General features: G+C 32.4%; 2 protein-coding genes across 2 annotated transcripts; one reads left to right on the top strand and one right to left on the bottom strand.

Moving 5' to 3' along the window:
* On the top strand, positions 1,055 to 6,687 carry LOC109360030 (ABSCISIC ACID-INSENSITIVE 5-like protein 2). Its single transcript, XM_019604773.1, has 2 exons — positions 1,055 to 2,014; positions 6,529 to 6,687. Exons 1-2 carry the CDS (start codon positions 1,259 to 1,261, stop codon positions 6,607 to 6,609), a joined length of 837 nt encoding a protein of 278 aa, XP_019460318.1. The 5' UTR covers positions 1,055 to 1,258; the 3' UTR covers positions 6,610 to 6,687.
* Positions 7,011 to 15,094, bottom strand: LOC109361169. Its single transcript, XM_019606518.1, has 13 exons — positions 14,985 to 15,094; positions 14,822 to 14,909; positions 13,857 to 13,956; positions 13,701 to 13,774; positions 12,704 to 12,775; positions 12,397 to 12,474; positions 11,350 to 11,474; positions 10,350 to 10,422; positions 9,623 to 9,684; positions 9,165 to 9,545; positions 8,445 to 8,547; positions 7,787 to 8,007; positions 7,011 to 7,140 (listed from the first exon to the last, which is right to left on the bottom strand). Exons 1-12 carry the CDS (start codon positions 15,062 to 15,064, stop codon positions 7,816 to 7,818), a joined length of 1,428 nt encoding a protein of 475 aa, XP_019462063.1. The 5' UTR covers positions 15,065 to 15,094; the 3' UTR covers positions 7,011 to 7,140; positions 7,787 to 7,815.

The following is a 15,650-nucleotide window of genomic DNA, read 5'->3' as shown; positions in this document are numbered from 1 at the left end:
AGGGAATTGCATAATCCATAGAAAAAACATGAGTACAGTGTAGAAATCTTATATTTTTCAAGTCCTAAAAGTGAATTAATTTTGCATGGAATTTAAATATATGGACTAATTAATTAAAATAATTGGGTTAAGTGATACATATTTATTTTCCTTGAAGTTATAAAAATTAGGAACAGTAAAATGTGTTTCAATCCAAATAATTTATTATTATATACGTAAAATAATATAGTAAATATTAAAATAATAATGAACAAGATAAATGTTACTATGTAAAACTAAATAAACTCTAAATAATAATATGATCTATTAATCCAAATATTCTCTAAGACAAGTAAGAGTATAGGGAAAATACGCTCGGTAAGTGGAGGATGTTGGATCGACTCTGTATAAATGCATATAACTCCCTCTAAAATTGAAATTTGTTTATTATTTATTACCAAGTTTCATCGTATGTAGCTTTATCTATCATCAATCTTCCATCAACTATATATGAATTCTGGAATTTTAATTAAAACATCATATGCATCCATGATACATACCATTAGAGAATATGCTCTGAAATAATTATTATTTATATATTTTTCTTGGTACGATATGTTATTCTGTATATTCTTCCTCATACAATACTGGTTATTCTATATATTCTTCTTCAATGTATATTATTCTTTTATTCCCATGAAAATGAAACCACAAGAAAAATGTTATTATCACTGTAATAATATTCATTGGTTCGTTGGGTTTTTTAGGATATATATATTTATATTTGACTTCTAATCCCAATAATTTAGGGCAAATATCAAAGTAGTAGTTCTTATTAAAAATATTTGGTTGTTGAGATGCGCACACACTAATTATTTATATTTATCTATCTAAAAATAGGAATTTGTTAAAGAAATTGGAGCCATTTACGTTGTTTCTAAACAATCTCATTCCTCTAGGGCGGCACAGATTTCGCTTGTATGGTTAAGCTTTTCTCTTCAGTTATTCACTGCAACCTGCTCATAAAACTGTTATAAATATCAAACTGTCTAATTTGCACATATTTAGGATTTACACTTTTTCCTCTCTAGGAATTTCCATTATACTCAGTGGATAGATTAGATTGTAGCAACAATTAATACCTTGTTTTCTTAACTTGTTCATTTTTTTCTCCTTAATACTTGATTCATTTTTTGCTCCTTAACACTTGTTTCATTTTTTGTCCTTAAAATACTTGTTTCATTTTCCCTCCCCATCTCTAAAGTATTTCTTTTGTTGAATGGATAGGGGTTCTCCTAATAGAGCTCAAGGGTCAAAGTTCCCAGCTATGGTTAGAGATGGCCCTTTATATAATTTCAATTTTGATGATGAGGTGCAAAGTTCTCATTTGGGACACACAGGGAATCCTCTCCACCATAACATGCAAGTGGATGAGCTTCTAAAAAATGTGATCTCATCAACTGAAATTAATGAACAATTTGTGCCAAACACACCTAGTTCTTTTCCTATAGGGTGTTTGAATGGGACCAGTTTTGGTAATCAAAACTGTCATGAGTTGTGGGAGGTGCTTCAAGGACAACAATTTAAGACATCAATGGAAAACAATCAATTGCATCAATCAAGTTTTAGAGAAATAGAAGATTATTATGTCCCACCTGCTGCTATTGCTGAACCTCAACCATTTATGCCAATTGATGACCCAATGGTAATAGTGTCACAGCAGCAGCATAATTGGTTATCAATGCCAATGCAAGTGCCTGATATCAATTTTCACCAACAAGAGGAGCTTCATCGTCAGTTTAATGTTTCTTCTGAATTGGTTTATGAGAACCCAGATTTTGAAATGGTTTATTCAGAAAACTCAATGGTTTCAGCAATGCCACCATCCACAAGTTCAGAGACAAAAGAAGGTGGTGGTGTTTTTGGAAGGATGCGTATAGACCCAAATGAAATGATGGAGAAGACCATTGAGAGGAGGCAAAGGAGAATGGCCAAGAACAGAGAATCTGCTGCTAAATCTAGGGCAAAAAAGCAGGTTAGCATAGTTTGCTGGTTTTACTTATATTTGTATGAAGGATTTGACACTCAGATGATACGTCACTCACATTCACCATTGCACACAGAACATGCTTAGAATCCTCGTGCCATTTTGGTTTTAAAGTGTATTTTATAATCATATTTGTGGCTATATTTTTTCCCACAATTGCTTTAAATCCAACGTACCTACATCAAATGCAACATAGCTGCAGACATGAAAGCAACTTCAAACCCACAAATGATGTTGCAGTTAATACCATACTTGCAACAGTGGCAGCATACATTTTTTTACCAAGGCTTACCCTCATCTGGTTAAGGAATTTTGGGTGTGTGTTTAACTCCCAAGAATTGAACTCACCTTTTGTTGGTTGTATTGGATCTAATAATGCCTTATACCATAAATGTTTTAGAATTTGACAATAGTGATACTACCCTAATGGGGCTGCTTTGTGTTTGGACCAATCTTGTAAACTCCAAGTCGGATGTCAAACTGCAAGATGCCTCGTATTAGGTTTAAATGGTTAAATTATCTGCACACATGAGGTGATTTCATATCTAATTAATAATTTTCATATATACATGTACAATTATATTCAAGCAAATTCGGTTTTTGTTTTTGGACCGGATTAAAACAAAATATTATAGTAATTCCATTTTTTTTTTAATTTTAAGTAAAACATATGTGTTACTTCCTGAGTTATTCTGGGTTTAACCAAGTTTTAACATGGTTAGATAAGGATTTCTATAGTTCAAAGCGGTCCAACCCTTATTTAGTTAATTGAAGTGGTCGGACCACTCAGTCCGGCCTTGATTTTCATAACATTAGTTTGGGTACATCACATCATTATGATATCATTATGTTTTAATGATACACTATAATTGTGGAAATTATGGAAGAACCACAATATATTGTGATCCATAGTTTGATATAATGCATGTGATGTTATCAATAGAGATTGTGATTTTTCTAATACTTCATAGACTAATACTAAGCTCAAATTCTGACATATTATACTAAAAAAAACTAAAGATCCATATGATTTTATTAAACAAATAAATTAAAAACATATATTTTTATATTTCCTCTCACATTTCAATATTTGAGAGAGGATCATTTCCTTATTAAGGATAATGTTCCTCCAATACTCACATAAAAAAGTAGAGATGGAAAAAATATGGAATTTGTGGGAATCCGCTAAAATATCTATAATGCATATCTATAAAAATAGTTTATGGATAGGATAAGTATTATGATACTCACCCTCCAGTTGCCCGCATATTTTATAAATTTATTTATATAATTAAATAATTGATATATATTATACTTTTATTATTTTATAAATATATATTATCTATTTTATTATTATTTTATAATGAACTTTAATAATTGAAATATTATGATAAATTTAACTTGTACATAAATTTATTTGTTAATTTAATAATTATTTTATATATATATATATATGTTGATTATTAGAAAATATATAAATATATATTTTACAATTAAAAATTCGTTGGGTATCCGCAATTACTCATTACTTATATGAATATCCACAAATAATATGAGTATAAATATGGGAAAGCACTACCCATGTCCATTTTGTTTGGTTGTCATCGCTACATAAAAGTAGTGTCTTAGTGTCAAATCTTAATTATACAAAAATTATTTTTGCTCCCACTAGAAAAAGACCGTTTGTCAATGATATCTTGAAATGGAAATTTATCGTTCTTCTTTATGTGATGGATGAAGGCGTATATAAATAAGTTAGAGGCTGACAAGGAACGCTTGCTGAGAACAAATAGTTCGATTCACAAATGGAAGGTATATTTTGTTTATACTTTATCAACTTGAGAATACAAATAACATTGTTAATGTATGTGCTGTCTTGCCCCTAGTCGTGACATTCCTATACTTTTTTGTATTAAATTTAGGTTATGGACATCACTCAAATATGAGTCACTCCAAATGGACCGCTACGGGAGGTAATAATAACTCAAATAATAAATATAGAATAAAGTATTACTTATTATTAAGAGATAATTTATCTCTTTTAGATAGTAAAAGTATGATATGTGTACTGTTTATTTAGTTTTAGAAATATAAATAGGACACATGTCATGATTTTATTTGCTGGAGGAGATAATTTATCTCCTTATACCAGGATATACATTATTCTCTAATATACATAAATTATAGAAATGAAATCAATTAAATCTTAGATTAGATATTGTCATGTCAATCCACATATATTGTACCAACAAGCGTTGGTTCAAGTGGTATATGCTTGATTCACCTTAACAAGGTATCGGATTCGAGTCTTGTGGGTGGAAAAATGTCTGCTGTGAGAGTTAGTCTCACGTACCTATAGATAGGGCTGGAAATGTGGGTCGACCCGGCCCGTCTTTGGCCGCCAAAATAAGGGATGGCCCGGCCCGGGCCGTATTGTTAAAAGGGCTCAAAATGTCAGCCCGGCCCATATTTTGCAGGGCTGGCAGGCTGACGGGCTGGCCCGTTTCCCCCTCCAAAATTTATATAATTAGAGCTTTTAGACAAAAAATAATCAACAAATTTGATAAATGTCTTTTAAAACAAAAAATCACAAATATAAGTCTACAATATTACAATAACAACATAACATCTTACCTTAAAACTTGTAAATTCTAAAGAAGAAACCAACACAGTCTTAAACTTTTAGACTATTAGTTCACAATAAAACTTCTAAGTCATAATAGGATTTGAATTATGAGTCTTCAACGTCTTCCATCACATTATCAATATTAATAGGATTTGAATTATGACCTTCCATATTAATTGTTGTCCAAAATAACTAAAAAACATACATTATGACCTTCAATATTAATAGGATTTAGTTTTTTTATTTTTTTAACAATGGCCCGTCGGGGCAGCCCGGCCCGGTCCTCCTTGGCCCATCTAAAAAACGGGCTGAATATAGGTTTTTGGGCTAAAATCATCAGCCCGGCCTGCTTAAAATAGCTATCCGAACGGGCTGGCCCATCGGGCCAAGCCCATATTGCCACCCCTACCTATAGATGTTCTCAGTTCGGACAGGATTACTCTAGTACAAAGATACCTGTGGGAAATAAGTTAAGGCTTAATAATTTATTGAAAATGAAAATAAACAATTAATTATATAGTTCCATAAAGAGAAAATAATTCTTTAATAATATTATCATTGGGAGAAAATGCATAACTTAAATGATCATCATTTGAAAAAGAAACCATTGTATAATATCGTAAGATTAAGCATCAATTAGAAAAGAATTATTATTAATATAATTTAGAGGAAATTATATTGATATCCTCTCAGTTTTAGTAAAATAATACAAATCACCCATCCATTTTTTATACCTATAAAACCACTGGATTTTTATACATATATTATACTGATTACCCTTACATGAGAAATAAATGTGATTTTTTATTCAAAAAGATGATAATGAAAATGTATTGGCTCATATAGTATTTGTACTTGTTTCTATAATATAACATATTTTGTTTAACTTAATTACACTTATCATCTTTTTTTGTTTAAATAATCATACTTATTTCTCATACGTGGGTAGTCAATGTATATATAAAAATTAGTGGCTTTTTGTAGGTGTAAAAATGGAGGAATGATTTGTATAATTTCACTAAAACTCAAGGAATGTGAGTGTAATTTACTCTATTATTTACAATTAGAGTAAGGGTAACACCAAAATGATCGTTGGTGGGAAGAAAACTCAATGATAAGCGTGTTTTCAGCCAGTTTGGATTGGTTATTAGGCAAAAATGTTATCTAATCCAAACATATATATAACATACGGTTTAATTTAGTTTGATAGATTTACATTAAGAAATATGATACAAAAGTTATATACAATTTTAACCAAACTTAGTTTGATTTTTTAATAGAAAAACAACAATAACACATTTTCAAGTATGATATTATGGAACATTTAATTAAACATCAATAATATCAATTTGAACTAAAAATAAAAACAATTACGAAAATTAAAACACCACCAAAGCAATACTAGTAACACATAAGCATAATTTTGACAAAGAAAACATTAACAAAAAAGTAATAACACTTTTAACAATTAGAAAATATGAAAAATTAGCATAGGTAATTAGTATTAATTCAAAATTGAAATATTCTTCATTTTTTGTGTATAGGTAATAATATCCTGGATCAGTCTGGTTTTTTGAAATTAGAACAAAAATAGAACTGGACCATTCTCTAAAAACCAGTCTGTTATGATCCAAGCAAATTCGGTTTTTTTGTGATTTCAATTTTTTGTACTAGTTTTTGATTTTTTTAATGGTTTGGATCTGAACATACCCTACTTAATGATATAATTAACATCAGAATGATCCTTGATATGACAAGGAAGATGGTGCTCACATAATTCATCATTGTTTTATCTACTTTTTTCTCCTGTCTTGTTTCTTTGTTTTTCTTAAACGTAGTGATTTATATTTTAATGCTCTTCATTTATATATTGCAGGATATAGAAGCAGAGACATGTCTTATTCTTAGTCCAAGATATCAGCTACGTCGTACCAGCTCAATGCCTCACCTAAATTAGTTCTAGAATTGATTTTTTTAATACCACATTTTTTTCATCTCATGTTTGCTTAATTGTTAATAAGCATGCATATCATTCTTTGCATTTTTGATGGAATAATTAATTACAGATTAGAGATTAGAAAAATAGCTTAGGGAGATAGAATACACCTTCAGGGATGAATTAGCACTCACAATTTTATTTTTATAATAAATATTTTTCATTTACTTGTACAATTCAAAAGCTTTAAGCTTTAAATTGTAATTAGTTATTGGAAATTTTATTATCTCTATCTTTCACGTGTGTCCCCTTCCTTGATTATCTTTATCTTTGCCTTTTCTCTTTCAACTTAATCAGTAGTCAATGGCATTCAGTTAATATAACAGAATCATAAGGGTCATATTGATGAGTACTTTCAGCTTTCAGGGAATCAAATGACCTTACCTATAAATATTTACGTGTCACATTTCGCATAGTCTGTAATCTATATACATCCATCTAATGTACAATTTAATCCTCCAGAATGTTATGTCGCCTTTCCTTAGCTTCAACCTGGGACAGAAAGTCAGAAACAGAGGATAAATTTTCCAGTAAGCAAATAAAATTATGAAAATGCATGTGCAAGCAAAAAATAAAACTACTCAAAGAAGACATAATGCTAAATGGTTGGCTGCTAATGCTATATCTTTATTTAAGTATGTTAGACTTCATAATTATAATAATAATCGTTGAAAATTAAGTTGGCTCTTGTCTGAGTACAAAACTTTGAAGTATAAAATAATAAACTAATGGTTCAAGTGCAAGTGCGTCTAAAATTCATGCCAATCCAACTTCTTCATAAATTTGAACTTATCAGTCTTGAATCTTTCAAAGTTGAACTTATAGATCAGCTAATCCTTACAACATATCAACTCTTTTATGCACACTCGGTGAAATAATCAGGACAGTGACTTTTTTAAAAAGGGGCATATTAACGCAAGTGCAAGCAGTCTAGTCCATAACCATATTCTCTAACCAAAATACCACCTGAGTGAACACAATTGTCCAACCTTAGTTGATTTTGCCTTTTTATTTTCTTATGTGAGGAAATGAATTTAGTGCACTTCATGTGTAAATTTCATATTGGTGGGAGGCAAAGACTATATAGTGGTTCTTGTTAACAATTATGAAGAAAAAATTCTATAGAAGGTGGGCTTACAGAAACCAGAGATTTGTTGCAGATGAAGATCACTTCCTTTTAGCATCTATGAACATAGCTCGAGTCCAGTGCTCAACATCCTCACTCTGTGATGGCGGGGGAGGAAACTTGGGATGCTCTACAATATCCCAACCTTCAATTAGGCACTCATTTTTTCCTTCAGATAAATCAGTGGTGTAAAGAAAACTGGCAGCAGAACTCGGCAGATAATTTTCAATTCTCTGCAAGAGAGGTTGAAAACCCATGTATGATGAGCAAATATTTTGACTGTCTATTGAGCTCAAGAATCATAATACAAATAAGATGCCCATTACAGGTAGAAACTAGATATAATAACTATTAGTTTTGCTCCCAAGGCCACTATCTTAGGAACAGTGATTTAACTATTTTAGGTACAGTTCAGATGCACATAAGCCAAATAGAAATGAATTATCAAAAGCATACAAATAGAGAATTCCCGTATCAGCTCTCCTCCCCAATGGCGGCTTGGAAAAGCATATAAGAGACAGAATGACATGAATAAAACACAACAGGGGTTGCAAATAGACATTTATTAACTGATGGGAACCCAAAGAGATCACACAGGTTCAACACTCTTACACTTACAAAACAGAAAAGAAAGGATAGAGTATTGAAGAAGTGATGAGTAAACCTATACCGTTGTGGGCACAGAATGTCCACTTTCCAGCAAAGTAGTTGATGAAATAGCAGAATTCATATTCCACACAGATTTGTTCAACTGTTGAATTTGCTTACATGTCCTGAATCAAAAAGAAGAGAAAAGTTTAGACACTATGCGGTCACCATTCTATACAAGTAGATGTTGCAGCAAACTTCATTGAGGAAAAATAAAATGCAAGTGTAAACATAAACTATTTAACTCATAAGTCAGAAGCTTCCACCAAAAAACAATGTCAAGCATATGGTCAATGCTCCTATATACAATCATAATTGTTCAGAAATTCCAAAGGTCCAAGTTGCATAGATGTATTAGAAAGTAAGAAAAACAGATTATCAAACTAGTCTTCAACAAAACATAACATAAACAAAGGCATCTCCTAAAACATCAGATAAGAATGTCCATTAAAATTTCTCTTAAACCACACAGTAGAGCTACTGTTGCCCGTGTCACTGGGGTATAAGACCAGAATTAAACAACCAATATATTTTCACAGAATACATATGGTATGCAGTTCCTATGATTTGTCACATAGCAACAAAGTCCACTAAAAAATTAATTCATATATAAATGCTCCTTGAGACATCAGCATTAACATTAGGATATGGTCAATTTGTAAAATTTAGTAACCTTTTTACAATGTTTATACAGTAGCAAAAAAATTATGCATCCAAATTATGACACATGAAGGACAATTACCTAGAGCGAGGCATTTTTAAGGAAAAAACAGATCGAACTTCCTTGGATGATGAAAGTGTAGCCAATAACTTCGCAAATGCTTCAAACGTGGATGCCTCAGAAGGGACATCCAAACATAAGGAGTTGTAACAATAAGCTGTGATGCATGCTACACTTTTTTTTAAAAGTGAAATCGCTTTCTGCAAATCCTTGTGTGTTTGAACAGAATGTGAAGAAGCTAGAGAATAATTAATGCTACTACTCCCCGATGAATCCAGGCGAGGCCTCCTCTCAGATTCCATCGAAGCAACACCAAAATTGCTTGAGCTTCTATCCGACCATGAGTTTTCCCCACTAGTTGAGCAATAATTTTGGCGAGGTATAAATAGAGGATATTCATTGCTGAAAATCAGAAAGTAGTTTGGGTTAGACTTGTTACTTCCCTACAAACTATGCCAAATAAATTTTCAGTAAAATACCTCCTCGAGGAAGGACGTGCATCCCAATAAGAATCTCGTTGCCATATTCGAGAGCAAGAACCCTGAGTTAATGTACGATGAAAAGAATCACTAAGAAATTACAACACTGAGTTCCCTTCTAGAGAGATATAAAAAAACTGCATCATTAAGGCCATATTGGAAGATTGGCCATTGGCAATAAATACCAAACTATAAATGAGAGTGTCCTTACACTTTAAATACTGAATCACATTTTACATACATCAAAACCCAGTAACATTAAATATTAGAAAAGAAGTTCAAACCTATCTCGTGTATATGATATGAAAACGTGGAAAAGATCTCTATAAATATTTTCAGCAACTTTTATTTTTCCAGACTCCGGTCAACACTCAGCAATGTAAAATCTTAGAAAAACCTTTAAGCAACAACAACTAGTCACCAAATGGACACAACAATTGAAACGAGATCTATAGTATTCTTTTTTTGGGGGGGATGCTTTTATGCAGATAGCACCCTGTATATAGTACTAATGTTTCCAGAAAACAAAACTTTAATACCCTATCAGCACACATGATACCAAGTTAAAACTATATCAGCAAGTGAATTTTAATGATAATTTAACGATACAAACTATCAAATGAACATCGTCAAGATAACTGTGCCTGACTAGAATATTTGAATACATTAAAACCTTGATGTTCAGCACAACACCAATACATTACTCAGACTCTGAATGAATGCTTACCGCAAAACCAGAGTTATGAAGTACTGGGGCAGCCAAGTTGTGAACAACAAGATTTAGAAGTTGCACCATGTATCTGCTTTGCAAATGGCAAACATAATAATGATAATAACTGGTTACAATGTAACAAGAATATTCAGGCGAAGTCTAATTTATGTAACAATAAGGACTCTGGTCCAGAGTAGGACGTGGTTGAAATAGGATGAAGGAACTTATGAACAATGTTATCAAAAGCAGCTAATATGGCTGCCTAGGCGAGTTGGACGGAAAATGGCTCTCCTACCTCAGATGGATTGAGATGAAGTGGGTTAGTTGATGTGGCAGCATCATGCATTTCCGGCCAACTTACTTAGTTACTTTTACATAAGATGCACAATACCAATAGGGATATAATTTAAAGAGGTATGTAAGTATACTAACACCATCTGAACTTAAAATAAGCTAGCAATCCATGGTAAAACCCTAAAAAATAATGTAAACTTGACTAATATGTATGACTAAAAGTCTAGAAGCTTAAGCTTCATCTATCCTCTGAATCCATCTTCTTATTCAGACCCATATTTGTATATTCTGGAGTAAATATTTGCATTTATTCTTTCCATTATGTATCAGTTGGCCTCTTGACTTTCACTTGATTGGATGTTCACTTACATTATCATGTTTAACAATGCAGTATTTTTTAAGGTATTGCAATGAATTAATCTGCATTTAAATCTCAACTAGGTTGAGTTGTTGATACTTGATACGCAAAAAAAATTAGTTAATTTCTTAAATATCTGCATCACTTAAATGATGGCCATATCACCTCACAGCATCAAATTGAAGCACTTCTGGGGTTGGCCGCATCAACCCATATCTGCCTTGTGACAACACTCTTTAACGACATATATAATCATAACTTTTAAGCAGAAAAACACTGTTTTATGATACCACAATACAGATTCCTTTGTACAAAAGCATTATGTATGGACATAATAAGATCTTAGAGGAAAAAACAACTTACCCCAAAGAAGCAGAAAGTTCTTCCGATGGAACAGAGTGGGGATCTAGTGCTCTTGGTAAGCGTGCATTGCAAATTTGGTCATATTGACCACTAGAACCATCCCTTCTATCTCCCTCTATGAGCACCTGACACCAGAAGGACATCAGCACTATGGTCATGTTTGAACTAACTTCCAAACGGGTGCAAAAAGATAACAGCATATATGAAAACTGCATTGCAAATTTGATCATATTAACCACTAGAAACATCCCTTCTCTCCCCCTCTATGACCTCTTGACACTAGAATAACATGATCACTATGGCATTTTTAAATGACTTCCCTAGCAGGTGTGAAAAAATAACAGTATAACACTAAATTTGACTTCAGTCTTATAGTCTGCTAGAAAAGAATTGTTTAATATTACTTCGGACCAAAGATTTACCAATAAGGAAACGGTTGCTTTTCTTTCATGTTTCTCATATGGACTTTATTTTTCTCAAATTTTAAGCAAAAACATCAAAAGCCTTTTCCCACTAGGATGGATTGGTTTGCATCAAATGACGCCAGTGAACTGTGCTTTATTATAAACCAGGTCTCCAGAAAAGCCATTTAGATCCAAGCCCTTTTCAATGTTTCCGCTTATAGTTTTTCTGGGCCTTATACGGCTATACCTCTAATTGTTGGGATTCTACTATCTAGGCAACTCTTCTAGTAGGACTTCAATTGTACTCTTTCACATGGCCAAAAGGCAAGACTCTACCATCTTTTCCTCAATAGGCGCTCCATAAATTATAAGCACAGCAATCATATTTTTTTATCTCTCTTTTCCTCAGTCTAAACACTAATCTCAAATGCAATTTGCCAATGAAGCCTTAGATGGATCAAAAACTAAAACCTATTATTTGGCAACCACTCTAGCTTTTAGTAAGGAAAGAAATAAAACTGGAAGTTCATGCATGATTACAAATATCCATTAAAAAAGAGCATTTAGAAAGGAAATAGAATTGAATAAATCACATTTATTGAGATAAACAAACAGAATACTGATCACCATATATTTACTTTACCCGTCGTTGTTGAAACAACCTGCATATCTGTTTTATGACTACAGACTGTTTATGAAGAAGCTCTGAGGTAATCGCCACCTTCATCATGAAAACATGAGCATAAATTATTTTGTTCTTAGAAACATAAAATATATTCCACATGTGATATTAGAAAGAAAGCATCAAGGGCATGTGCTCGAACATTAAGGCAATGTAGATAGGTCTTAAATAGTTATTTTAAATCCTACTGTCTAGAAAAATTCTCTATTAATGTATAATACATGAAACAATTCAATATGACTGGGAGTAAAAAACAATCAGTGCTTACATGCCCTAAGCTCTGGGTGCATATAAGATTAGGGTAGAACTTTTCCAGTTGTTCCACTCTATTCTTTTCCAACTGCAAAGATAAAAAATTATCATCCAGCATCTTCATGTGCATTCAAATTAAACCAATGTTTTAAAAACAGGACTGGTCATTAAACTGGTGAATCCACTGGTTCACGGTTTAATGATTTGTCTGTTAACAAAAATATATATTATATCATATATCAAATAACGAAGAGAGGATATAAGAATAGTTTATGTTAAATTTAACAAATTAAACAAATGTAATTATATTAATTGAAACATGGTTTAAAAGTTGCAATAAACAAGTCCGGGCTTAGTTTCTAGTCCATTAATTATAGGGACAGAGATTATAAAGGGAACTTATGGAAGGGCTTGTGGCTTGATGAATAAAATGTAAGAGTGTAAGAACCTTATTTTCCATATACCAAAGATTGGGTTTCAAGCATATATCATCCTTGTTAATCGACATTGCAGCAGCCGCAAGGTCTGCATCACCTTCTCACTTACATAAAGTGCTTATCCCTCAAATATTCTTTTTTCTATGTCCATTTCATTCTTCATCTTCTTAGATCTACCATCTCACTCTCTATTCCTTAACAAAATGCCTATGTATCACTCGGTCAACTTCCTTCTCCCTTCTCCCTTCTTTCATTTCTACACACTAGTCTCTAGATTTATTTCAAGAAAATGCTACACGGGCTGAACCATGGGACCACTAGTTTTTACCGGTTTACATGGCTTTTCACCAGTTTTACCGGTTTACATGGCTTTCCACCAGTTTTACCGGTTTGTCACCTGTGTTTTCTTCACATAAAGGTTCTAGGGGTTGAATGGACCCGAACGAAACCCAGTTTTACGGTTGAACCAGCCGGCCTGGTCCGGTTTCAAAACAAATCATTAAAATTAATCAGTAATTGCTACAACCATGGCAATAGCATTAGCAAAGAAAGGTTAACAAATAGTAAATAAAATACCGTAGAAAGGGCAGATTCAAGCACTTCGTATTTAAGTTTCAGATCGGTAGATATAGTTTCTATCTTGGCTCTTCCTGCAAGGTTACTCGTTAGTCTAGGTCCAACAAGTGATATTTGCATATCTATAAATTCATTTTGCATATGAAAGTTCCTAACCTTGAGTCACTTGTTCTTTACTATGACGGAGCTTCTCCCTCAACCTTGCAAGTTTTTCATGTTGAAGCACTCTCCAATTATTCTGGTCATCTTCCGTTCCCTTATCAACATTATGGAGAAAAATATTAACCCAAATGAATAACAGTATCACAGGGTGCCTTCCAAAAATATAGTTTAGGCCTTGCCATATAAAATGGGAAATTTCAAAAGAAAACGACAATGTCCAAAAACAATATGAAAGAATCTGTACAGGGACTAACAAGAAAAAAAGTACTGATACAAACATGCAAAGCAAAAAGGATCAATCACTGAACAGGAATTTCCACTAAGCACATCAATTATATCAACTATGACTTAAGAGTAGCTCAATTGATTGCAGGGTGGGCAAGGGTGTTCAAATTGTAGACCACATCAGCTGATGTGGCCACAGTATTGCAGTTGAGGTGACCGCTACAACCGCATTATCCTGCAAATGCAATGGGGTATGACACTGAATCACAGTGATGTCACCACATCACACAACATTGAGGCCGAGTGTCACACTGCATCAAGTTTAAAAACAATTTTTCATCCACAAAAAAAAAATACTATACACCACAATCCACAACCTGATGCTTGGAATGCCCGCAATCGCAACATAACTGCCAATGCAAATACAATTTAAAACCCTATGTCTAGGATGCAGAAAAACGCCTATATGGATAGGTAGACACTAGGTACACTTGGTAATTCTTTTAAACTTCACTAACACAGAATTTAAGGTATGGTTTGCGTGCTTGATGTATAATATAGAGTTATAGACTTTTGTCAACAAAAAATGAAGCTATAGTGTATCGAAATTGTTATTTATCTTCTGGCTTAATTACTTGTTATTCTTTATTATTTTAAACATCATCCTCCCCTAATTTTTATATTGAATATGATCAAATTCATTTACGAAACTAAGTTTACTTAGGATCATGTACCTTGAGGACAAGAACTTCGCTCAATTTTGAGTACAATGAATCCCTACGGTCTTTCAGCGATTTTAATGAAGCGTTATACTCATTCAACCTGAAAATACAAAAATCATGAAAACAAAATATATAAATAAAATGATGAAGGAAATTGAATAATTACAGCAAATACCTATAGTTAACACAAACGGAACATATCGAAGCTAGATTCGAATTCTCGCAAATTGTACAACTGCTGCTTTTTCTCGCCATCTTCAGCTTCTCTAATGCGTCAACCGATATAACTTTATTTATTTCGCTAGTTACTTTTGTTAGATATTTGGATAGATACACAAGTATCTTATTTACTATTTAATTTATTTTATTTTATTTAAATTTATCTTGATTTTTATCCTATAAGAAATTATTTGACTTTCTCTTGTCTAATCATTTGTAATGTCTTTTAGTTATATAATAAATTATTTTGATTTGAATTTGTCAAACCTTTTCAATGGTAAATGTCTACAAAATTAAACTGTGATAGGGTAGGTGGCATATTAGTTTTAAAAAATAAAAACTCATTAGTTCGAGCTATTGTTATGATAACCGTGGAAGGAATTGAAACTAAGTTTGTGACTGTAATATTATGGTAGTTTTGGGAGTATATGCATATCCATTGTAGTTGTAGCCGTATTAGCCATATTTATTTTTGCAATTTACTGTTATTATTGTGATAAAGACAAAGTAATTTCAATCTCAATTTTAATTACAAACAAAATATACGATGCTGACTTCCCCTTGAATAAGGTTTTTTGTTTTTAATCCGTAAATTTGTTTCTTTGTGTGTTACGTCTTTGAA

This window comes from Lupinus angustifolius, chromosome LG11 (assembly GCF_001865875.1).
Source record: "Lupinus angustifolius cultivar Tanjil chromosome LG11, LupAngTanjil_v1.0, whole genome shotgun sequence".
Classification (NCBI taxonomy): Eukaryota; Viridiplantae; Streptophyta; class Magnoliopsida; order Fabales; family Fabaceae; genus Lupinus; species Lupinus angustifolius.
Note: the sequence above shows the minus strand (reverse complement) of the source record. Positions and strands in the feature narration are given on the sequence as shown.